This window comes from Hyperoodon ampullatus, assembly GCF_949752795.1.
Source record: "Hyperoodon ampullatus genome assembly, chromosome: 18".
NCBI classification, from domain to species: domain Eukaryota; kingdom Metazoa; phylum Chordata; class Mammalia; order Artiodactyla; family Ziphiidae; genus Hyperoodon; species Hyperoodon ampullatus.
The window spans coordinates 1,883,228-1,907,843 of record NC_136931.1 but is presented as its reverse complement, the minus strand read 5'-3'; the positions used below and the strand labels follow the sequence as shown (position 1 = coordinate 1,907,843).

The following is a 24,616-nucleotide window of genomic DNA, read 5'->3' as shown; positions in this document are numbered from 1 at the left end:
TGGGTCAATTGTTTCTCCACAGTTGGGAGATTGTCAGCCATATGGGGAATCTTTAAAGACTGGAGCTTTAGGCATGTTGCTCACATTGTGAATCACGAAATGGTTTAGTACTATTTCAACGAGATGCTTATTTTGGTAGATATTTATTTTTTTACAGTTGTGGTTAACGTCATCTAAGATGCGTATGAAAAAAGTTGTCTGTCTGTCTGTAGGCTGAACGACGTCAGGACACTTGGAAACCTGGGAGTTTTGTGTGTTCTGGCAAAGCCCGTCTCTGCAATAATGAATATGCCCCCCCCACACACAGAAACACACACATGCATGGGTCACACACGTGTTAGAAAAAGGCAACACGGTGATGTGTCCAGGTTACTCTCATCCTGCATCTGTGAGATAACTTCACCAGTATGTAACTAAACAGCCCTGGTGTTCTCGAGACTCTTAAACCTCTCTCGAGTTCTTTGGCATTTGTGTCCATCCTTATACTTTGCTTAAAAGTAAATTTCAGTAGCTCTCGGAACTTTTTCCAGAAAATGAGGCATTATAAACCCAGCTGGGCAAAAGATTAGAAGAGGCGGGAAGTATCCAACATTATATGTGTAGGACTTTTTTGGAGTGTAGGCCTTTTTTGGGGTGGATGAGAAGAAGGGCTGTGTGTGTGGTGTGTGGTGTGTGTGTAGGGTGCCTTTATCTGTAGCAGTGAAACAGTGTCTGCCATTCCCAGGGGCTCTAGTCCACTTTTAGTGGTCTGCCACGCCAGGAGAGCAGTCTCTGCCTTGCAGATGGTACACCCTGTCACTTCGCTTCTTTTTTTTTTAAATTTTTATTTATTTATTTATTTATTTATTTCATTTTTGGCTGCATTGGGTCTTCGTTGCTGCGCACGGGCTTTCCCTAGTTGCGGCGAGCAGGGGCTACTCTTCGTTGCAGTGCGCGGGCTTCTCATTGTGGTGGCTTCTCTTGTTGCGGAGCACGGGCTCTAAGTACGTGGGCTCAGTAGTTGTGGCTCGCCGGCTCTAGAGCGCAGGCTCAGTAGTTGTGGCACATGGGCTTAGTTGCTCCGCGGCATGTGGGATCTTCCCAGACCAGGGCTCGAACCAGTGTCCCCTGCATTGGCAGGTGGATTCTTAACCACTCCGCCGCCAGGGAAGCCCTCACACTGTCACTTCACTTCTAATAAAAATGTTCCCTTCAAGAAAATATGTTCCTTCCAAAACACAGACACACATCTTGGAGAACCTAGGTAGCTCAGGGAATTAACCCCTCATGGAAAAGCCTTCTCTACCAGAAATGGTGGGAAATACCATTTAAATGAGAAAAGGCCAGATGTGGAGGGAATTTGGTGTTGAGTGGTTCCCAAAAACACCCTAGAAGAGTCACAGAAACAACGGCGCATCTCCTGCTGCCCGGCCATGGAAGCCAAGTGTGGCGCTGCAGGCTGTCGCCCTGCCCGGGGCAGCTGGCCCCGTCGGGACCCGGCGGCATCTCCTGCTGCTGGCTCTGTTCCTCGGGAATCCTGGTCCCCAGTGGAGGCTTGGGGCTGCTGGAGGGGCACCCGACTCCCAGGACTCGCCGTTCGCCACCTCCTGGGCCCATGGGCAGCGGGGAAGGCAGTTGTAGGCTTGGCTGAGGATGACCAGTTAGTGGCGCTGGCATGGCAAATCCATGCCTGTCATTTGTCCCTGGAGCTGTGACGAACAAGACGGTTTCTGGTCGGACAAGGCCAGGAGGAGGTTGACAGAGGTTTGGGCTGGGAAGGATATTGTAATGGTGTTTTTAGAAGAAGTTGCACCATGGGCTTACTTACGTGTACGGTTCCAGTATTGCAGGTCATTAGAGTCACGATGTCTTTGGAGGCTCATGTCTGTTGAGGCTGAGTAGCTTTACAGGAAAACCCCAAAGGCCCTTCCAATTGTTTGGACGCATCGCCCACGGCCCTGAGCCCCTTTGGTCAAGCCCCACCTCAAAGGCTTTGACTCCAGACAGGCAAGGGAGGAGTGACAGGCCTTAAAATTCGAGAATCGTTTTTGATCAGTTTCATCATTTTCAAATATACATTTAAAATGTTAAGTTAAATAGCTTTACTGCTGTTAGATCCAAATTTTGTTCGTTTCTCTTCTTCACAGTACCCAGTGTAGTATCAGTTGTCAGTACTCAGTGATTCCTTGTTGATGAATGAATACAATGGTAATTATTTCAAATTAGCATTAGTTAACTGTAAGATATGCATGTGAGTTGGAAGCATTTTGGTACACTTTTATTTTTAAGCCGTTTTAAGATGTGACATATGTTCACTGATGATTTTAGTCATGAGTAATAACTTGGAAATGTCCAGAGGAGTACTTGCCTAAACCTTACAGCTCAGTAGGCTGAAAAATTGTGACTTCTGACTAATTCCCAATTTCTTTTTAGTGAGGCCTAAGTTGTAGAACTTTTTCTGCATAAGGAAGGTTTGGTGATTTCTCTGGGCTCTCCTGAAGCTTTTCTGTCACTGTCTGTGTTTTCCGTGAGGGGCGTGCGTGCAGCGGGCAGTGGAGCCCACGCCTGGTGCTGGACCAGTGTCCCTGGCGTTTGGGCGACGGTGCAGAGCAGCTGTACTCCAGACGCCGTCAGGGCAGCTGCTGTCTGTTGGAAGGAAACGAGTTACCACTCCTGCACCAGGAATTTACTTTCTGGATTTCTAGCCGTGGAGGAGGGTGGGTGGAAGGCCAGCCCTATAATGGGGCTGCGCCGTGAAGTGCTGGCCATTTTTCCAGATGGTTCACTTCCTTACAGTAAGAGAAATAGGGGATGGAAAGTACCCGTGGGGACGTTTCCCTCCTGTTCCACCCAGGCCCCGGCTTTTCCCCGAGCAAGGCCCAGGAGCTCTGGCCGTCCATGTTGTAGAGACTGGAGGCTCGCTCTGCGTGCTGTAGGTGGGGTCATGTGTGGACTCCGGTGGTTGCAGCCCAGAGGGGAGTCGCTGTACCGTGTGAGGCGTCTTGAGTTTAGACAGTGGATCTGCGCGGGTGGGGTGCCGGAGTTGGTGCTGGGCTCTCCCGGCGCCACAGGTCTCCAGGGCTTGGAGGTCTCAGGAGGACGTGGTGGAAGTTGCAGGAAGCTGAGCCGGGGGGGCCGGTGCCACCAGACGGGCCTGCGGCGTGAGAGCTCTCACGGGGCTGGGACACGAGTGAGCCCTTGAGCCACTCAGCAGTGTTACTGCAGCAGGCAAACCTTTCAAGCACAATGTCATCTCCCACTTACCCCCTGTGAGAGTGCACTTCAGGGTGACCGTTGGCTTCATTGTGTGTTCGTGAGGAATCTTTCATCTAGAAATCACAGGCCCAGTCTGATCAGGGCGCCCGGGTGCGGCTTAAGGCTGCTGCTCTGGCGGGGCTGGAATGCCTGGCAGAGTTGGAGGACGCGGACGGGCCCCAAGCCTGGGCCCCGTGGGCATTGTGTTCAGAAATTTGACACCACTCGAGGCAGAACCGGCGCGGACGCTCAGGTTCGGGCTCCACGCAGCTCCAGAGCAGAGGTCGATTTCTGGTCAAGGAGATCCTGAGGAATCGGGACGGCTTCCCCTCATTCTGAGCTCCCTCTCACACAGGGACTAAGGGGGGAACATTTGCAGATGTACTGGCAAACCCCGCCACCGTCTTTCTTTACGTCTCTTCTGAGGACTTACGGCCCCCTAATGAGATGAAATTCGTGTGATGTGCCACTGGACTTGGACTGGAGAGAGAAGGCGGCACCTGGCGCCCCGTCAGGTGTGTGAGAGAGGAAGGGGGAGGGAGGGACTGCAGGACCCTTGAACCGATAGGCACGCTGAGCATGACAGGCATTCAAGTTAGAAAACTAATCTAGAATTATTTTCGTGTGTAGGCAAATACAGTCACTGATTTCAAGAATCCAGGCGATGTTTCTTGCTGACGCCAAAGTAAAACGAGCAGACAGCTCCTTGGGTGGCCCCATACCCGGCTTCAGAGCTGCCCGCTGAGCTGTTGCTTTCAGCCCCGTGGCCACGTAACGTTCCCACGGTGTCTCCTTGCTCTACAGACACGACCCCCGTGCTGACCGGGGAAGGTCGGCCCAGACTCTGACGGTGGCCTTCCTGCGGCGAAGGATGCACATTGGTGTGGACAGCCAACTTTGGAGCGGAGCCCTTTAGAAAGGGGGCAGCGTGGGCCAGCAGCCCAGTGACAGCCGCCCCGCCTGCTGGCAGATGCTTTACCTAGCGAGGGGCGGGTGCGGAGGGGGAGACAGGTGCTTCTCAGGCCCCACGCGCGGCCGCGGCCGTCAGCCGTCTAGACCAGGCTCTGAGGGGACGGGGGGCCACTTGGGTAAACCGGGCACGGCGAACAGGAGGGAAAGTGGGGCTCCTTAAAAGTAGGTCTTTGTGATGTAACCGCCAGGTGGGTCTTTTTGAGAGCATTATCTTCCATTTAGGGCGGTGCTCCACCGGCACCTGAGTTGAGCTCCCCAGAGCCCCCAGAGCCGGAAGATAGATACCCCCAGGCGGCGGATGCCAGATGGGCAGGTGTCTGGCGTGGAGACAAGTCGGCCAAGGAGATGGAGCAAAGGGCTCAAAGCCTCTTCATCACAGAGGCTGGTGGAGGGAGGCTGAGAGCGCGTGCGCTTCCTTATATTTTAAAGGGAAATGATTTCTAAAGTCAGATGAGGCCTTTGATGTTTCTTCTTGTCTGATTTGCTGTGTAACCCTCCTTTGACTCTTTCTAACGCATTCCCGTCCCATGTGACTGGATCTGGCCTCGTGCTGTACTGGGGCAGCCTGGAGGGAGTCGGAACAACCGCCTTCAGAGCCTCTTCTGTTTGGTTGTGTTCTTTCTGGCTCGCGGTCCTGGGCACATAAGTTAGCCTCTGAGTCTCAGCTTCCTCCCTGGTCACTCGTGATAACAAACAAGAGGCCATCTGTGCCCAGTGCCCAGCACTGCAGCTCTTGGGCTGAGGCCCCAGGACCCCGGCCTGTCCTGCTGCTCCCCTGCAAACCCACTGGCCCTGGCGGTCACGTGACCCTGACGCCGGCAGCCCTCAATGCCCTCTTCCCCCGCCACGTGCGGCGGGGCAGGTGCAGACACATATCCCTGGCTGTCGGCCGGTCTCTTGTGGGAGCTGGGCTCTCCTGGCTCCATCCTCCCCAGGCCCCCTCGTCCCCTGGCTTCCATGGGTTTACCCAGGGAGGGAGCGTGGGGGAAGGAGCCCCAGTGCCTGGATGCTCCCTCTCCGGGGGTGCATCTGGAGCCCGCAGCTGTGGGATGTGATTTGTGAGACTCCCCGCCGTCCAGCCCCCTCTCGTTAGCGGTCACACGTGGTGGTGTGTCATTTCCAGTGCATGCGGGACAGCGTCGTCAACACAGCCCCGCGCTGGCTACTGGCTATGCTGCAGATCGCACTGTAAAGTGAAGTGTGTGGAGCGTGGATGTGCCCTTCCCTCGGGGCCCACCCCTCCCCCGAGGCAGGCTCCTCTTGGCTGAGCGTGGAGGGTTGCTTTCAGGTGTCTTTTCACTTAGAGGAAGTTGGAAGGCATTCTTTACACCCGAAGTTAAACGTTTGCACCATTTCCGACTCCTGGTGTCCGTCAGTTGACCCTTGAGCACGGCGTGCGGCGTAGACAAGCACTTGTCACACATGAACCGAACTTCTCTTTGTGAGCCCGGGCGTGTTTGCGGATAGCACACCTGCCTCAGAGTGCAGCCCCAAGCTCCCCTCTGCAGGGCACCGGGAGGGGCCGGGATGTTTGTCTCCTGTCTCCCCCCGTCTGGGTTGGGTGGCTGTAATCGGGTACCATGGACGGGGCAGAAATGGCAGATGTGTGCCCCACAGTCCTGGAGGCCGGAAGCCCGACACCACGGTGCCGTGCGGTCGGGTTTTGGCGAGGGCCCTCTTGCTGGTTATGTCCCCACGTGGTTTCCTTGGTGTGCCTGTGGGCGGGGTCCTGTGTCTCTCCCCCTCCTAGAAGGGCACTGACCCCTAGTAGGGGCCTCACGCTCGTGGCCTCGTCCAGCCCTAATACCTCCGGAAGGCCCCACCTCCGCACCCGCACCCCATCACACAGGGAATCAGGGCTTCGACACTCAGTCCAGAGCACCCTATCTGTTCCCAGGAAGGAGTCTGGACCTGTGGCAGCTCTGCTGTGGATGCAGAAAGGGGATTTGGGCTGTTTGGTCCCCATATACCTTCTTGACCACACAGTAATCTCACGTGCCTCACGTCAGCATGGATTGTTCTGAGACGCGGCCTCAGGCGGGCAGGCTCCTGGGGAGGACACGGCCCCGGGGGTGGAGTTGGGTCCCAGCGGCCGTTTGCATGGTGGGTCCTTTGGTAAATGCTCCCCGCTGACTGGAACTCAGTAGGAAAATTGCGTCACGTCTTTTTGGAAGTTCGTTCTTTCGTCCCATCACAGTGAACACGACGATAATTTTTGTGGTTCTGTGGGGTGAGTTTTCCAAATTAAATAAAGAAACAGTGGGAGTCCAGCACACAGTCGGGGGGTGGGGAGCAGGGAGGGAGGCCGGCCTGAGCCCGACCCCGGCCTGCGCTCTGCTTCCTGGTCGCAACGGCAGCTGCAGCGTCAGTGTCCGCGTTTTGGCGTTTCAGCTCCTTGCCACCGTGAGGGTGATGGCTGGGCACCCTCTTCCTTCCCCGGGACAGGACAGGTCAGGTCACTTACATGCATAATTAACACCTTTTTTGTTCTTCCAGCGCTGTCTTACCCGTTCCCTACCCACCCCCACCTGACCCTTCTAGAAGCCAGAGGCCTGGAGCCCACGGGCAAGTGGAGGCCCTGGATTTGACTCTGGCTGAGTTATTCCACTCCCCCTCACCCCCACCTCACTCGACTGGAAGGTCTTAAGACACATGGTTAAGATCTGTTCCCAGGAGCGCCGCCCTCTCTGGAATGATGGACTGAATACCGCACATCTCCAGACTTCCGCTTTTGCTTTATCATTTTTTTAGGCTTTGTTTTCCTTTCTTCCGGATCGTGATTGAGGCTCACGCCCGATGCTGGAAGGAGGAACAGAGCAGAGGGCAGAAGCTGCTTGTGTTGACGGGAGCCACTGCCCCGAGCTGTAAATCTGGCTCCTGACTGCTGGCCTGTCAGCTCTGGAAGCGCCAGCTTGCTGGCCTGGCCGTAGCATGCTTTTCTAAAACGTTGCATCCATTGGCTGGAGCCCTGAGGCCTGTGAGGAGTCTCCAGGCCAGGCCTTGCGCTGAGGGCTCCAAGAGCACCCAGGGGAGCGCTGTTCGGTCCGGTTCTGTTGTGTTCTGGGGTTCCTTGCCAGTTGTGCTTGTGTCTGGCCGTGCCCCTCGTGGGCAGGAACTCCAAGTGGGATCCAAGGAAGGAGATTAGCGTTCCTGTCCTTGGGTTTAGAGGTTTAAGAATGGTTGTTTGTTTCTGGCATTTGCTGTACAAATGTACAAAATAGATTTTGTGCCGCGGGGTCTCCTGGCCGGTTGGCGGTTTGGGGCATCCTCCTCTCACCTCCTCATCTTTCTGTCATGGGGGAAGCTGCTCTTTCAGTTAACATCCAGGTTTGGAAAAGTCCACTGGTTGAGTGCATTACCGTAACCAGCTGGGTTCAAGTGGAAATGCAGACACAGGTCAGTGACCTTGACTTCTCCCGGAGGCCTTAGGTGTGAGGGTCTCGTCCTCCTCCTGGCCACCCACTTAATTAAGCTGTGCTCAGTGCCTGTCTTGTGAGTGCATGAGGGTTTTTTGCTTGGTGTTTTGTGTGTGTGTGTGTGAGTGTGCGTGTGTGTGTGTGTGAGTGTGTGTGAGTGGGTGGATTCTTAGTTGGATTGAGAGTTTTGTTTCTAAGTATTACTTGTGTGTGTGTGTGAGTGTCTGGGTGGATTCTTGGTTGGATTGAGAGTTTTTGTTTCTAAGTATTACTGGAAAGTCCTTGGGCTCCTTGCATTTATTTTAGGCTTTGCACCAGTTTTGCATTATCTCAGTTGGGTATCAAACAGCATTTCAGAACTGACAGATATAGAGGAAAACCAGATGTGTGCACTCCAGAAAAACAGCGCTTGTAGATCCAGGATTCCCTTAGTCGGCTGCTTCAGAGTCGGACACTGTGCCATTTTTCTTTGGTCTGAAAATAATGGGCTCTGCTTCAGAAACACGCCAGGGAAGCCTGTGACCGAGGCCGGCCAGGTGGCGCGAGCTGCACCCGCGTCTGCGCACGCGTGTCTCTCCGAGGGAGCGCGGCCCCGCCGGCTCCCTCGCCCGCGGGCAGCTGCCCTGGGAAGCCCGGAGGCGCTGCTTCTGGCTACTGTCCTGGGAGCTCGCTGCTTTCTAGTTAGACGTTTCTGCCCCCACTGCCTGCTGGGAAAGGCTGCAAACAGAAATGAGCAGGAAGGTGCCGGCTCGTTGTCGGGCGGAGTGGGAGCCAGGCGAGCCAGGCCCTCGCTGTCCGGCAGGACCTCTGCCGCGGGCTGACCCTGTGCTCGTTCTGGGGCCGCCCCCGTCCCCCTGCCAGAGCGAGGACCCCCGGCGGGTGTCCAGCGGCCTGGGGTGCCGCAGGGATCCTGCTGCTCTGCGCAGCGGGAGTCCTTGTCACCAGCTAAGATCCAGGTCAGCCTGACTGTGTGTGTCAGGAGCTGCGCGGTGGCCCCGCCGAGGGCGCCCGTGTGGTTGGCCCGCGGAGTGCTTTTTATCTGTCCCGGCTTCGCTGGCTCCTTTTACCCTCAGGAGAAGCGCCCTGCCTCCGGGGCGTCTGCTCCTGACCCTCCTTCGGGGGAGGCCCTTCGGGTTGTCCTTGGAGGGGTTGTCCCTGCCGGGTGTGCTGCTGGCTGCACTGTGATGTCCCAGCTCCAGGTGGTGGTGGGGTCGCTCCTGCCCTGAGCATCGGTGGGGGCGGGGCGGGGCGGGGCGCTGCAGAGCCGGCCTTCTGACTCCTTCTCACGGCCGCTCTCTCATCCAAGCTTCGTCCGCTTTTGAGAAGACGTATTCTTAAGCCGGAGTTGGAGGCGGCTCGGGCAGCCGGTTCTCCTCGTGGGGGCCTCTCTCCCCGTCCACCAAAGCCCAACAGCGCTTTGCTCTGGGTTCGTGTCCCGGACGGCTTCACCGAGCAAGCTGTTTGTCCCATCCGGGTACCCGCCGGTCACTCGGGACAGGTGCCTGGCGCAGGGGCCCGCAGCGGGGGCCCGTGTGACCCTCCCACCCAAGTGCGGAGGCCCCTGGGGCCCGTGTACCACTGTGGAGGGAAGCCAGGCAAGGCCCTGGTGGTGCCTTCCCAAGGCTGCAGGAAGGCGCCGCAGTCGTGCCTCCTTGTCTGCAGGGTATCTGTTTCTAGGACCCCCAGAGGATGCCTGAAACCACGGGTAACACCAGACCCGTACTAGGGTTTTCCTGTACGTACACATCTGTAATGAAGTTTATTCTACAAATTAGGCACAGTAAGAGAACATCCAGATGGCCAGAATCACTGTTCTTGTGCTTTGGGGCCATTGCGAAGTAAAAGAAGGGTGTCTTGAGCACAAGCCCTGTGATCCCGAGACAGTGGAGCCGATAACCTAGATGCCACTAAGTGGCTAACGGGTGGGACACGCAGGACAAAGGTCGGGACGGGATTTCATCACAGTACTCAGAACAGCACGAGAGCCAAACCTTAGGACTTGTTTATTTCTGGAATTTCCCATTATTTTCGGACGCGGTTGACGGCGGGTAACTGAAACCACGGATGAACCCCGGATGAGCGAGGCGGCTTTGGTGGGTGGAGCAGCCCTGGAGGCTGTGTCACCGGCAGCCTCTCCCAGCCTGGCGGTGCCCTCGCTGGGTGCCACGTGAGAAGCGAGCCCCTTCCTGCCCACTGGAGTCGGAGCCCCATTTTCCATGGAGATGCTTGTGTCCCTTGGCTGTCCTTGCCGCCCCACCTGAAGAACAGACCCCCCTCCCTGCACTTGTCTGGGGGGAGCGGGGGAGGGCAGAGCCTGGAGGGTGGGGGTGACAACGAAAGGCCCGGAAGGTCTGTCCCTCCTGTCCGTGCTCATGCTCGCTCAGCGCTAAGTGTTCAGCTCATTCCTGAATCGCTTATCAAGACCAAACCAGTGTGGAGACGTTTAAAGGGCATGGCATTTTGAAAGGATTCCCAGTTGAGAATATTTTCCTACGTTTTATTTACCCGCCAGGCTGGTAATGCTCACTCGTAGGGTACCACAATGCACCTTCCATTTGCAGGGAGTGGTGGCTCATCACCAAAACCAGAGGGCAGGCAGAACTCGGAAATCAGTTCCATGATTTCATAAGTTTCATTAAAAGATAGTCTTAGATTTGACTTTAAATTCACCGTGTACAACAGTGACAAAACTGTGACAACGTAGTTAACAGTTAACATTTGTAGTCGAGTCCAGGACCTGCAGGTGGGGAGCACTGGTTACAGCCTCGCAGCTTGTGTCCCCCGGCCTCAGCCCTCAGTGACGCTGTCCTCTGTGGCACCTCCCCCAGCTCTCTCCCTTGCCGTCCTGGGGCTTCCTGTCCCTCTTCTTCCGGGCCCAGGTCCCCCGAGCTGAGTATCTGGACACCAGCCAGTTCTCATCTGCTCGTCCTGGGAAGCAGTCACTTCCCTTCACAGCCCGGGGGTTGTTCCAGAACGTAGGCTCCTTGGGGTCGCGTCCTGCCCACAGTGTCTCGCACGCAGTGGGTCCTTAACTGAGGGAGCAGCATGGGGGTCTCCGCGCGCGGGGGCAGCGGGTGCTGGGGCGTATCCGGTGAAGGCCAGCCTCTCGCTGGGGTTTGGTCATCAGAGGCATTTTAGTTAACTCGAGATGGTTTACATGGCTAGATTCAGACTCAGAGAAAAAGCCGACGTCCGTTTCGTACGTTCAGACTCGGTGGTGAGTTCCATCTGCCTCCGCCAGCTGCTCGGGGTAATCTCGCAGTGTAACGTGTCTCTCCTCCGCCCCCCCTCCCCGCCCCACCCACCATGAGCGGATGACTGCGCTTAACCCTCCGTGCTGTGCCGGCCTTCGGCTGGTGCTTTGAGGTTTGCAGAGCACGTGTGCGTACCGGCTCCTTAGGTTCTCGGTGTCCGGCTTTGATGCAGGACCAGCCTGGGGATCCAGATGCCCTAGCCTGACCTTGCCTTTCCAGGGCCCGGCTCGGGGATGTGCATGCGTCTCTTCACAGGGTGCCAGGGGCTTGGCCTGGCGTCTGGTCCCGAGGCCTCGGGTGGGTGGACGGAGCAGGCGGGCAGTGAGCCTGGCTTGTGTGCTTCTTCCTGCCTCTTCCCCGCTCACAGCTCCAGAGCTGTCACTCTTGGCGAGAAAGGCATCCTAACCAGCTCGTATCCTCCAGCGGACAAGGTCTCTCCTTAACGCTTAACCCCTCCTTCCTCCTGTTTTCTTCTGAAAGCTTTTTGTTTGAGTCTCTTAGGTTCCCCCAGAACCGCCAGGCTCGGGGCAGAGTGGACCACACGAGAGCCAGGGCAAAGGGTGTGCGGACGCGCTTCTGAGTGTGGGGCTTCGGGGCCAGCTGTGCCCCACCCCCCTCCTGTTCCTCGTTCTCTGTCCTCGTCAACATCAGCGTGATCTTCACTTACTTCAGAAATAGTTACTGGGCGTCAGGTACACTGCTGGACGCTGGAGATCCGGCAGTGAACAGAAGAGACCCCTCCCACCCATGTCATCATGGAGCTCACGTTCCCATTGCCTGGGATGAGCTGAGTCTGGAGTCAGGTGCACGGTGGCCGAGGCAGCCAGGGCTCAGAGGGGCCCGGGGGCACAGGAGTCCCTGGTCCCCGCTGCCGGCCCCGTCCTCAGGGACGCGGGAGTCCCTGGTCCCCGCTGCCGGCCCCGTCCTCAGGGGCGCGGGAGTCCCTGGTCCCCGCTGCCGGCCCCGTCCTCAGGGGCGCGGGAGTCCCTGGTCCCCGCTGCCGGCCCCGTCCTCAGGGACGCGGGAGTCCCTGGTCCCCACTGCCGGCCCCTTCCTCAGGGGAGGGGAGGCCAGCGGTGGAGAGGGGGCGGTGGTCCAGCAGGCTGGACGGCCAAGCAGGCAGCTGGGGCGCAGGCCAGTGGGGAGTGGGCGCGCCTGGGGGTGGGGGACTGCCGGCCCGGCTGGCAGAGCTGCCCCCATGGAGGTCACCCCCGGGGGCCCTCGTCCTGACACGTAGTTTGTGAGAGTAGGAACAGGCCTGTCTGTTCGGTTTGCTCAGAGTAAGGAAACGTGTCGTGGCTGTGTGATTTTGGGCGGGCTTTTGACTTTTTGCTCTTTTTGGGAAAATGACTAAACTCAGCTTCCTGTCCCCCTGTCTTCAGGTCCTGCTGGCTTCCCAGCTTGGATCCTTTGACTTTCTGTCCCTGCTGGGAGTGTGTAGGCGGGAGGCCCTCCTGGGACGTGCTGTGCTTTCGTAAAAAGCCACGAGGGTGACTGAACCCCAGCGGAGGCGCTCCTGGCCTCCTGGGGAGGGGACGCTGGGCTTTGAGTGTGGGTGGCCCCTGAGCTCCGCTGCCCTCTGCCCTGCTGGGGCCACAGCGGCTGCTGCCCGAGGCTGCTCGTCCCCACGGGGTCCAGGGGATGGCTGCTCCCTGGCGACCGGGTGGCAGAGCTGCAGAACTGGACAGGCCCGTGTCTGTCTTTCTGACCATGAATGATCTGGTGGTGGGTAAGTTCTGGGGAAGAGAAAATGAATAAGAGAGGGGACGTCAGCTTTCTCCGGTTTTTTAAAACCTCTCGTGAACTCATTAGTACAAACAGTTAACACAGGACAGGGTGGTGTTTCACAGAGAGTCGTCGTTGTCAGGTCAGCTCTTTGGGGACCTAGAAGCCGGTTCCCACCCGGAAGGAGGAAGCCAAGGAGAGGAGCGTGGCCATCTACGTGGGCTGTGGCTGCAGGGACACGTGACCACGCCTGGTGGAGTATGCACAAGTTTGTCCTCTCACAGTCTGGAGGTCATGAGTCCAGCACGGGCCTTGCTGGCTGAAGTTTAGGGGTCACAGGGCTGGTTCCCTCTGGAGAATCCCGGGAGACAGAGGTGCTGCTTTCCTTGGCTGGCGGCCCCTGCGCCATCTTCCAAATCAGCGTGGTGTCCGCGCTTTGTTATGTGGGAAGATTCTCTGCTTTCTGAGCCGCCTGTGTGACACGGGGCCACCAGATGCTTCAGGACGCCATTCCCACCTTGATCACCGGCTCAGTCCTATCTGTAAAGTGCCCTTGCTGTCAGGGCACATGGCCCGGGGCCCGGGATTGGGACATACCCGTCTCTGGGCCGTCACTCTGCCCAGCAGAGCTGGCCGCTACGAGATGTGAAACTGTGTTTGCAGATGGCTTCCGAAGACACAAAAGGAAAACCAGTTAGGACTTTCTTCTGTCTTTCATTCTGAAAATTGAATTTTCCGGTTTTTTTCCACTGATGGATTCATTATTAAAGAAATAGAACTTTAGCTCATCAAAAACTAGAATCGCGTTTGAAAGTGCAGACTATTTTCCGCATCCTCAGCTCTGACCCCGTGTGGGAGGCCGTGGGCTGGTCAGGAAGCGTGACTACGGCTGCCCCGCCCTGGGCAGCTGATGAGCGCCCCCAGGAGGTGGTCCAGTGGTTGTGTAATTTGAGGGGGTGGGAGTGCAGCCCCAAGTCAAAAGCCCCACAGCTCATGGCAGCTCACTCCCTTGAATGCAGAGCCTCGGAGGCCCCCGCCCGCTTGCCGTCCCCCCTGTGGGGCGTCGAGGCACCAGTCTGCCTGCCTGCCTGTTGCAGGGCGCGGTGGGCCTGGTGTGGGTGCTCGTGTGTGATGGCGTCACCCAGAGCCCGTCATGGGGGCCTCATCTGTTCCTCCCTCCAGACACAGTCCAAGTGGGGTTCCTGATGCGCAGGACGGGGGTCCGTGATCCGTGATTTGTCTCCTTGGAGGCAAGTCGGATCCTCCCCCCCCGGGATCTGGGCCTGACCCTCCAGCTTGTGTCTCCTCTCCACACACAGAGCCCTTCTCGACTCCCTCTGGAGCCTGGGGCCTTGTGACTCACATGCGCATTTCTGCTTGTTTCTCGACTCTATCAGTGGCCCACTGACTGGGGGCCGCTTCTTGCTGGAGTGAATGTGTCTTGCTTGCCCCAGGGTCGAGGCCCTGCCGCCGTCTGCCTGTCCTCCTGGCTGCCCTCAGGCTCCCCTTTCCATGAACCTGAGAAAGCGGTGACTCTGGGAAGGTCTCCAGGTGCTTTAGCTCCTGTTCCATCTCAGACCCGCCCTTGGCCACATCCCTGCGTTCAGTTCGCTCTTTGGGTATTTTTTCCTGTAAGGCCTAAAAGCCCGTCTGTGTGTCCAGCACTTGGATGTTTGAGGGAGGTGACTTGCAGTTGCAGTGGAGCAGCCTGGTCCTGCCGTGCACGTCCACACGGCGCACCCGCACGCCACACCCTTGGCAGCAGGTGCCCCGCCCCGCGGTCCAGGTAGCACGGGGCAGCCTCTCCCGGTGCCGTCTATGCTGACGCGGTTCTGCTCTGTGTCTGCAGGTGCTGCAGGGGGCCCAGCTGATAGCCGTGGCTTCTTCGGACCCTGCTGCCACGGGGGTGGACGGCTCGCCGCTCCAGGGCAGCGACATCCAGGTCCAGTACGTGCAGCTGGCGCCGGTGACCGACCACACCGCTGCAGCCCAGGTGGGTCCTCCCTTTGGGAAGTGGACAGGGCCCGGGCCTCCTGCAGGTAGTGAACACGCTTGGGCATTTCCGCCTTGGGCCTTCTCCCGCGAGGAAGGTAAGTGATCCATGAGAGGTGCATGGTGTGGACGTAGGCGCTCGCTTGGGACTCCGTGTCTTGTAAGTGCCTGGAAGTGTAAAGGTGAGAGGTTACTTCTTGTCCCAGATTCCAGCCTTAAACAATTTCTTGAGATACTCTTGTCTCATGCAAATGTTTACCCATACATTTAGAGGCCAAATTAAGTGTACTTGAGACCTCTTTGTTCCTTGGGCTGGGGCAGGGCCGGCCCAGGGTCTGCACGCCTGCCGGCCACGGGCAGTCAGTTTGCAACCCTTGCCTGTGGCCTCTGCCCTTTTCCCCCGTGGCAGCCTCTGGGGGGCCGAGCTGGGCTGCGCTGGGCTGCAGTCCTCTTCCTGCGCTGCTCGCGGTTGCGCTCTCCCGGGAGCCCCAGAAAAGCAGCGCTCGGGCTCCATCTGGACAGTTTCTGAGCCATCAGGTCGGCAGGGGGGCTGCTGCTCGAGATGTACAAAGCGTTCGCACCTCTGGCCCCAGTGAGTGTGCTTGGTTAGGCGACCACTGTGGCCTCCCCTGGGTATGGGGAGCCAGGCGTGGGCCCCCGTGTTCATGCCTGAGCCCGTTTGGGGGCGGTGTGATCAAGGTCTGTCAGGGCGCGGTCCGCAGACGGTGCCCTTGGAGCAGCTCAGGCTGCGGGTGCCAGGGTGACACGGGTGCTCTCAAGCCTCAGGCTGTGGGCCTGACTCACTGACTCAGTGCTGAGCGCCTCTGGGCGGGGGCTGGCTCTCATCGCTGTGACCCAGCCTATCGGCCCCTCCCTGCCTCCTCCCGGGGACCCCCCTCCCACGCCCGGCACTGACGAGCTGCGCGTATCCTGCCTTCGGCCTTGACGCTTAGAATTAACGCCCCGAGTTTCCACGCGGTCCCCCTCCCCTCCCGGCCTCCGCTGGTCGCCGTCCTAGGTGTCGTGTCCTGTCCCCGCTGGTAGCTGCTGAGGAACGCGGCTCAGCAGGGCCAGGCAGGTGGCCCAAGGTGGCCCTGGTGACCAGGTGGCTGGGTGATCAGTGGTCCTGTGGGGACTTAACCCTGGTTCACAACAAGTCCCCACCTGGCCCAGAGTTTTGGAACGTGTGTCCTGGAGGAGGCACAGCCCCCTGCTCTCCCCAGACCTGTCCACTCTGCCATGTGGGCAGCAGCCACGGCCTGGACACTTGTGCTTTTGTGCAGCGGTGATCAGAGAGGCATGTGCCACTCTGGAGATTGACCAAGAGGGCATGAGGCCGACAGAGAGCCCACAGAACTTGGGGTGGGGGGGGTGGATGAACTTATTGATGTGGTGCGAGGGATATCTGTCCTAAAGAAGGACCCCTGGGCTCTGTCTGAGCTGGGTGGGTCTGACGCCCATGTCATTGCTGCTTCACACGCACGGGGGTACTCAGAGTGTGTGCCTTGAATCTGGGGTGCGTGTCGTGTGGCGGGTCTTCCTGGGCCAGGTCTGTGGTCTTTGTGCGGACGTCACTGTCGAGGGGAGCCGTGTCCACGGAGCTCCTGGCGCCTGACTTCCCGCCAGTGTCTTGGTCTCCAGTCACACCCGGCAGGTCTTGGGGACCACGTAGGACACAGAGCAGTAGATCGGAGAGGAACATGTGCACTTTCCGGGGTGTCTTCCCTGCAGAAGGGCTCGGTCCCTGGGGCCCAGCCTCCTCCCTGGGCCCCCGCCTGCCTCATGCATGGGGAGGGGTCTCCCAATGGTCTCTTAGCAGGAGGCCTCCCACCCTCCTGTGGGTTTCCTTCCAGAGTTTGCTGCTCAGAACAGGGTCATACTCCTCACCTGGTGCTTGGGGAAGGACGGACCTGGCTCCCGAAGACCCCGAGCCCCCCGAGCCCCAGAGGCTGCGTGAGGGGTGGGCCTGTTCCCCGGAGCAGCCATGGGTAGGGGAGAGGGCGCCCCGTCTGTGCTGGCGCCGCTGCGCTGTGTTCCGCTCCTGCCTGGGGCCCCGGTCTCCTGCCGCGTTTTGAGGACGAGGGGGAAGGGCAGGGCTCCCCACCAGAGTGTGGGCCTCCCGAGTGCCCAGCCCAGCCTCCCCACCCGCCTTTGCCCCACCGTCCCGGGTGCCTGGGCTCAGAGCCGCCTCTTCCAGACCTTCAAGGGGAGGGGCCCCCGCAGCCTGTGGCAGGGCTGGAGCGCCCCCCTCTGCAGCTGCCAGCATGCGCCAGTCCACTTCCCTTTTCCAGAAGGTCCATGTCTGTGTCGTCCCTCCAGCCCAGCCCTTCTCGTGGCCTCTGGACGGCACGGAGGAGGCCTGTGCTGAGTCCTCAGGTGGGTGGGGAACCGCCCCCCCCCCCCCCCCAGCTACGAAAATGCCGCGTTGCCTTCCCCTTGAGCTGCAGTCGTAGGCGGAGCGCGGGCCCCGCCCGGGACTCTGCCTCCGCTGCGTGGCTTTCTCCACCTCCTCCTCTGCGCACTGCCCCCCCCCGGGGCCCCTCCAGCTACGGGTCCTCAGGGGAGCCACGGAGCCCACTTCTGGGAGTCTGATGTTGCCTTTGACCAGCGGCTTAGGGGAGTCTGAAAAACCCCCCAAGTGATCTCCATCTGGGAGCCCATTCTTGGTGGCTGAGATGGATGGTCAGTGACTTATTCCAAGACCGTATTTTCTTCCTTTAAACTACCTTAAAACTGTGAATATGCTGACCACTTGGAGTGCACGCCCAGTGGGAAGCGGGGGTGGGAATGAGAACGCAGCGCTGGTGGCGGGAGCTGAGGGGCACGTGTGGGAGGCGGTGGGTAGGTGGGTGGGGAGCAGGGGCCAAGACAGGGCCCCGCAGAGACGGACCGTGGCCCTGGATCTGTCACAGCTGCCGGGAGCATCCTCTCCCAGAGCAGAGACGACACTCGGGCCCCCAGCCCCACCTTCCAGCCCGGGTGTGTGTTTACTCCGTGCCTGCAAACCGCTGGTGTCGGTGACCAGGGAGTGGCCCGGACGTGCGCACTGGGCCCTTTGATGGAAAGCCCCCTCTCCCCTCTTGCAGGCGGCCGACGCCCTGCAGCCCACCCTGCAGTCCGAGATGCAGCTGGAGCATGGGGCCATCCAGATCCAGTGAGGGGACGGCCGCCGACCAGACCGGGCCCGAGCCAGAGCCGCCGCTCAGCGCTGGGTCCGGTCACACGCACCCGTCCCTCGGCTTCGCACGGGAGGGGGCCCGCACGCGTTCTGCTCAAGTGCATCCGAGTGCCTCATCCTCGGGGAGAGCGCCCCGGTCAATAGAGACGACGGTAGCCCCTGCCGCCCCCGCCCGAAGACCCTGTTTCTTTTGATCACCCCGCCGTGTCCGGGGGAGGAGCGGGAAGCACAGCGCGGCTGTGTTAAGTACACGCGGGAAATCAAGAACTACGATATTTTTCTCTGTTCAAACAGCTTTTTTAATTTGCTATGGTGTTTATAACAAAAAACAAAATTGAAAAAAAAGTGGAGTAGCAGAAGCCTTTTGCTGTGTGCTCTGTTCAGTGTAACGAGAATAGGTATTTGCAAAAGAAGACTAACGATTTTGACGGAAACGTTGCTTACCTACTTTTCTAGGGGGATGCTGTCAGCACTGTGATTGTGCATTTCTAATGGAATAAAATGTATTTATGACCACGGCGGCTGTCACATTGTTTCCTCTTAGGAGATGGCCCCTGGGCCTGTGGCGGCCCTGATGTAGCTGCGTGGGCCCTTCCAGAGGAAGGGGGCGTGGCTGCCCGGGCAGTCCCGTGATGGGGCCTGGGGTGCAGGGGGCTGCACGATGGAGTGTCTCCAGGCACGGTGTCCCTCGAGGCAGCGTGAGCCTTCAGAATTGGGGTGCTCCCACAAGTAAGCTGCGCTGTTGAATGGCATGGCCTCTTCCAGCCCCAGAAAGTCCCAGCTCTGGGGGGTCTTTAGAGAAAGTCGTGTCCAAAGGAGCATGCCACATTGACTGTCTAATTAACGTGTGTCTGGAATCCCAGAAGGAGAGAACAGAAGGAAGATGACACGTAAAGGATTGGGGAAGCAGAACAGATCTCACGTAGAAATACAGAGGAAGCCGTGCCTGGACACACGCAGAACGTCAAAGACAAGCATAATCCAGAAGCAGCCAGAGAGGAAGGACGGACCACCCTCATGGGGGGAGGGAACATCAGAAGCAGAGGCGTTGAGGGAAAAATGCTCTACACGGATTTGTTTAGTAGAACAGCTGTTCAAGAACGCCGGTGACAGTTGGCATCTGGCCCAGAGCTCTGCTCTGAGGTGTACACCCAGGAGAATTGAAACCGTATGTCCACACGTAAATGTGCACACGAACATTCATAGCAGCACTTTTCACGATAGCCGGAGACTGGGAACAGCCTACAAAATGCGGTCCACCGACACAGCAGCCTTGTAACTCAGCCGTAAAAGGAAGGAAGCACTGACACAGGTTACAAGGCGGATGAACCTTGAACACGTGCTGAGTGAGAGAAGCCAGACCCGATAGCCCGCGTACTGTGTGGTTCTATTTATATGAAGCGTCCGGAACGGGCAAATCCATAGAGACAGCGAGCAGATGAGCGGTGGCCTGGGCTGGGGGAGGGGAGGTGGGGAGTGACTGATACTGCAAATGCGGATTCTCCTGGAGAGGATGAAGATGTTCTGGAATTAGTGGTGCTGTTGGCCCAACTCTGTAGATTCACTAGAAGTCAGTGAATTGCACACTAGAAGGGGTGACGTTTTGGGGATATAAATTATATCTCAGGATTATTAAAAATAAAGAATTGGGCAACATTTTAAAAAACGGGAACAAAAATGAGGGTGTCACCTGCAGACGATTCCATCCTATAAAGGAAGTTGTAAGACATTTTCTTCAAGAGCAGGAATATGGACGCAGGAGGAGATTCTGAGAGCAGAAGGTTGGCGGTGGTGGTGGTGGGGCAAATACAACAACAAGGAGGTGTATCTAGTACTCCGTGTAAACTGCCTCACAATAAAATGTTGGAAAACATTGCTCTGAAGGTTGGGGCAGGCAGGAAAGGAGCTAAATCGTTGTAAAGCCCCTGTTCCTTGCCCTGGAGAGAAAGGATCAAGATGCTGTACAATTGTAAGGCATCAAAGTCAATATTTATAACAGACGTTTAAGAAACAGAGCACAGAAAAAAAAGTCAGTAAGGTGTGGGATGTCCAAACGGCGTGATTAGTGCCCTTGACCTAATCGACGTGTAGAACACGGCATGTGGCGGTCACGGGGCACACTTTCTGTCCTTCCCCACTGCTCTTTTGAACTTTATTCAAGTCACCCACACACCAGACCAGGAAGAAGTTCAAATAAGAGATCAGAGTGGAAAAGTATTTCTAATTGACAATTAAATTAAATACGACAGGTCGACATATCAAAACTCACGGAATACATCGAAAGCTGTGCTTAGAGAAAAATTTATATTTCCTTCAGATATATTCCCAGAAGTGGAATTCCTGGATCATATGGTAGCTCTATTTTTAATTTTTTTGAGGACCCTCCATACTGTTTCCCATCACGGCTGTGCCAATTTACATTCCCACCAACAGTACACAAAGATTCCCTTTTCTCCACATCCTCGCCAGCACTTATTTTCTGTCTTTTTCATAATAGCTGTTCTGATAGGTGTGAAGGGATAGCTCATTATGGTTCTGATTAGCGATGTTGAGTCTCTTTTTATGTGCCTGTTGGCCATATGTGTGTCTTCTTCGGAAAAGTATCTATTCCAGTCCTTTGCCCATTTTCCCATTGATTTATTTGTTTTTTGCTATTATGTGAATTCTTTATATATTTTGTATATTAGCCCCTTATCAGATGGATGGTCTGCAGATATTTTCTCCCTTCCGTAGGTTGCATTTTTACTTTGTTGATTATTTTGCTGTGCAGAAGCGTTTTAGTTAGATGTAGCCTCACTTGTTTATTTTTGCTTTTGTTGCTTGTGCTTTAGATGTCATATCCAAAAAACTGTTGCCAAGACCAATGTCAAGGAGCTTTTTCTCTGTTTTCCTTTAGGAGTTTTATGGTTTCAGGTCTCACATTTAAGTCTTAAATCCCTTTTGAGTTAATTTTTGTGAGTTGTGTAAGATAGGGGTCCAGTTTCATTCTCTTGCATGTTATTATCCAGTTTTCCCAACACCATGTATTGAGGACACTGTTCTTTCCCCATTGAATATTCTTGGTTCCCTTGTTAAATACAAGTTGACCATATATGTGTGGGTTGATTTCTGGGATCTTGATTTTCTTTCATTGGTCTGTGTCTGTTTTTATGGCAGTACTGTACTGTTTTGATTACTATAGCTTTGTGATATAGTTTGAAATCAGGATGCATGATACCTCCAGTTTTGTTCTTCTTTCTCAAGTATGCTTTGGCTGTTCGGGTCTTTTGTGGTTCCATAAGAATTTCAGGATTGTTTTTTCTATTTCTGTGTAAAATGCCATTGGAATTTTTATAGGGATTACATTGAAGCCGTAGATGGCTTTGTGTAGTATAGACATTTTAACCACATTGCTTTTTCCAATCCATGTACACAGGATATTTTTCCAATTGTTTGTGTCTTGAGTTTCTTTCATCAATGTCTTATAATTTTTCAATGTACAGATCTTTCACTTACTTAGTTAAATTTATTCCTAAATAAGTTATTGTTTTTGATGCTATTGTAATTGAGATTGTTTTGCTTCTCTTTCATATAGTTCATTGTTCGTGTACAGAAACAGAAACAACTGATTTTTGTATGATAATTTTGTATCCTGTAACTGTACTGAATTTATTAGTTTTAACAGTTTTTTGGTGGCGCTCTTAGGATTTTCTATATATAAGATCATATTATCTGTAGGCAGAGACTAACTTATTCCTTTCTGACTTGGATGTCTTTTTTTTTTTTCCCCCCAGCCTAATTGTTCTGACTGGAACCTCCAATACTAGATCGAGGAGAAATGGTGAGAGTGGGCACCCTTGTCTTGTCCTATTCCTGATCTTAGAGGAAACACTTTCAACTTTACACCATTGAGTATGACGTTAGCTGTGGGTTTGTCATATATGGCTTTTATTATGTTAAAGTATGTTCCTTTTATAACTATTTGTTGAGAGTTTTTATTGTGAAAGGATATTCTAGTTTTCAAATGCTTTTTCTGCATCTATTGAGATGGTATGATTTTTATCTGTATTCTCTTAATATGGTGTATTACATTTATAGGTTTGTGTATGTTGAACCATCCTTGCATCCCAGGGATCACTGTCATAGTGTATGGCCCTTTTCATGTGCTGGTGAATTTGGTTTGCAAGAATTTTGTTGAGAATTTTGCATCCATATTCATCAGGGATATTGGTCTGTAGTTTTCTCTCCTTGTGGTATCTTTGGCTTTGGTATGAGGGTAATGCTGGCCTTGCAAACGAGTTTGGGAATATCCCTTCTTCAGTTTTTTGGAAGCGTTTGAGAAGGACTGACATTAATTTTTCTTTACATGTTTGGTAGAATTCACCAGTGAAGCCATCTGGTCCTGGGCTTCTCTGTGTTGGGAGGTTTTGATTACTGACTCAATCTCTTTACTTGTATTGGTCTGTTCAGGTTTTCTATTTCTTCATGATTCAGCCTTGGTAGGTTGTATGTTTCTAGGAATTTATCCATTTCTTCTAGGTTATCCAGTTTGTTGGTGTGTAATTGTTCATAGTAGTCTTTTACAATCCCTTGTATTTCTGTGGTGTCAGTTGGATGTCTCCTCTTATATTTCTGATTTTATTTATTTGAATCTCTTTTTTTTCTTAGTTGGTCTAGCTAAACGTTTGTCAATTTTATCTTTTTAAAATATCAGCACCATGAGCACTGTATACATTTACAATTGTTATATCCTTTTGATAAATGGATGAATTGACCCTTTTATTGTTATTTAATGACCTTATTTGTCTCTTGTTACAGTTTTGACTCAAAGTCAGAACTTTTAAAAAATGTAAGTATAGTTACCCCTGCTGTCTTTTGTTCCCTGTTTATGTGTAATATCGTTTCCATCCCTTCACTTTGAGCCTGTGTGTGTCCTCAAAGCTGAAGTGAGTCTCTTTTTAGACAACATACATTTGAGTCTTGTTTTTTTATTGTTCAGCCACTCTGTGACTTTTGATTGGAGAATTAATCCATTTGCATTTAGAGTTATTATTGATAAATGAAGAATTACTAATGCCATCGTATTGTTTTCTTACTGTTTTGTAGTTCCCTTGTTCCTTTCTTGCTGTCTTCTTTGTGAATTGATGATTTCCATACTGTGTGCTTTGATTCCGTTTTCTTCATCTTTTGTGTATCCCCTGTAGGTTTAACAACAGTCCTTTTAAAGCTAACACTGACTTTGACCATATACAAAAACTCTACCTTTTAACCCTCCCATTTTATCTTTTTGATGTCACAATTTACACCTTTTTACCTTGTGTATCCATTGACAAATTAATTGTAGCTATAGGTCATTTTTAATACTTTGGTCCTTTAACTTTTATTCTAGAGTTAAGTGATTAACACACCACCATATTACAGTGTTAGAGTGTTCTAAGTTTGACTATATACTTACCTTTGCTGTTGTGTTTTATATTTTCATGTGCTTTTATATTACTGATTAGCATCCTTTCATTTCAGCATGAAGAACTCTTTAAAGCATTTCTTGTAAGGCAGGTCCAGTGGTGAGGAGCTCCCTCAGCTTTTATTTCTTCAGAAAAGGCTTTATCTCCCCTTCATTTCGGAAGGACGGCTGTGCTGGGTGTTCTTTGTTGGCAGCATTTCTAATATATCATCCCACTGGCCTGCACAGCTTCTGCCGAGAAACCCACTAATAGCCTCATGGGGCTTCCCTTGTATGTGAGGACTTTTTTTTTCTCTTGCTGCTTTTAAAACTCTCCCCTTGGCTTTCATTTTACACAGTTCTATTATACTGTGTCCTGGAGAAGATAGTTTTGGGCTGAAATTTTAGGGCGATCTATGAGCTTTAGGAACTTGGAGGTCTAAATCTCCCCTCCAGCTTTGGGAAGTTCCGGCCATTATTTCTCTCCTTCTGGGATTCCAGTATTGTACCCATTATTTCTTTTAACGGTGTCCGATAGTTCACACCTGTTTTCTTCACTCTTTTTCATTCTTTTTTTCTTTCTGCGCCTCTGGTTGGATGGTTTCAAGTGGGCTGCCTTCTGGTTCACAGATTCTTTGTGCTGTTGGACCGCTCTGTCAGATTCTTCATTTCAGTCACTGTATTCTTAAACTTCAGGGTTTCTGGGGGTGGAGGGGTGGTGTGTGTTTGTCTTCTGTTTCTTTGTTGAACTTCTCATTTTGTTCATGCATTGTTTTACTAATTCCGTTTAGTTGTCTATTTGTGTTTTCTTGTAGCTCACTAAATTTCTTTAAGAGGATTTTTCTGAATTATCTGTCAGACATTTCATAGATCTCCATTTTTTGGTGTCATTCGTTGTAGTTTCATTAGTTCCCTTTCTTTTTTATAAAGTTTTTTTTTTTTTTGGATGTATTAGTTCCCTTTTGTGTATCTTGTTTCCTTGATTATTCGTGATCTTGTGGCCTTGTGTTGGTGTCTGAACATTAGAAGAAGTAGGCACCAGTTCCAACTATACAGACTGGGTTTGGCAGGGAAAGTCCTTCATCAAGTCGGCCCATCCAGGAACCCGGGTGGGTCATGGGATGGTGTCCTTAGATGGGCTTGCTGCTGGAGTCCTTGGGCAGCTTCCTGCTGGTACCTGGTCAGCCGGTGGGCAGGCCTGGTGCCTGGGTTCCCTGGGGCAAACCGGGCACCTGCAGCCTCCTGTGGGTGCTAGAGTCCGGGGTGAAGTTGGGCTCTCATGTCACTCGCCCTCCCCAGTGGGGAAGATGTCTCTCTGCTAGACAGCCTATGCCTGGGGGAGGGGAGGCGGGGATGGGTAATGTGAAACTGTCTTTTCTACCCTCCTCATTGTGTCTTGTCTGATTTCTGTGCTCCACCCACG

General features: G+C 54.1%; 1 protein-coding gene across 1 annotated transcript in view; it reads left to right on the top strand.

Moving 5' to 3' along the window:
- The window catches only part of BANP (BTG3 associated nuclear protein), a 100,435-nt gene extending 82,148 nt beyond the window's left edge, over window positions 1–18,287 (top strand). The window contains 2 exon segments of the mRNA XM_079723403.1: window positions 14,451–14,594; window positions 17,680–18,287. Coding sequence (XP_079579529.1) covers window positions 14,451–14,594; window positions 17,680–17,751 — 216 coding nt within the window. The 3' untranslated portion in view covers window positions 17,752–18,287.
- Window positions 18,288–24,616: the final 6,329 nt, after the last annotated feature.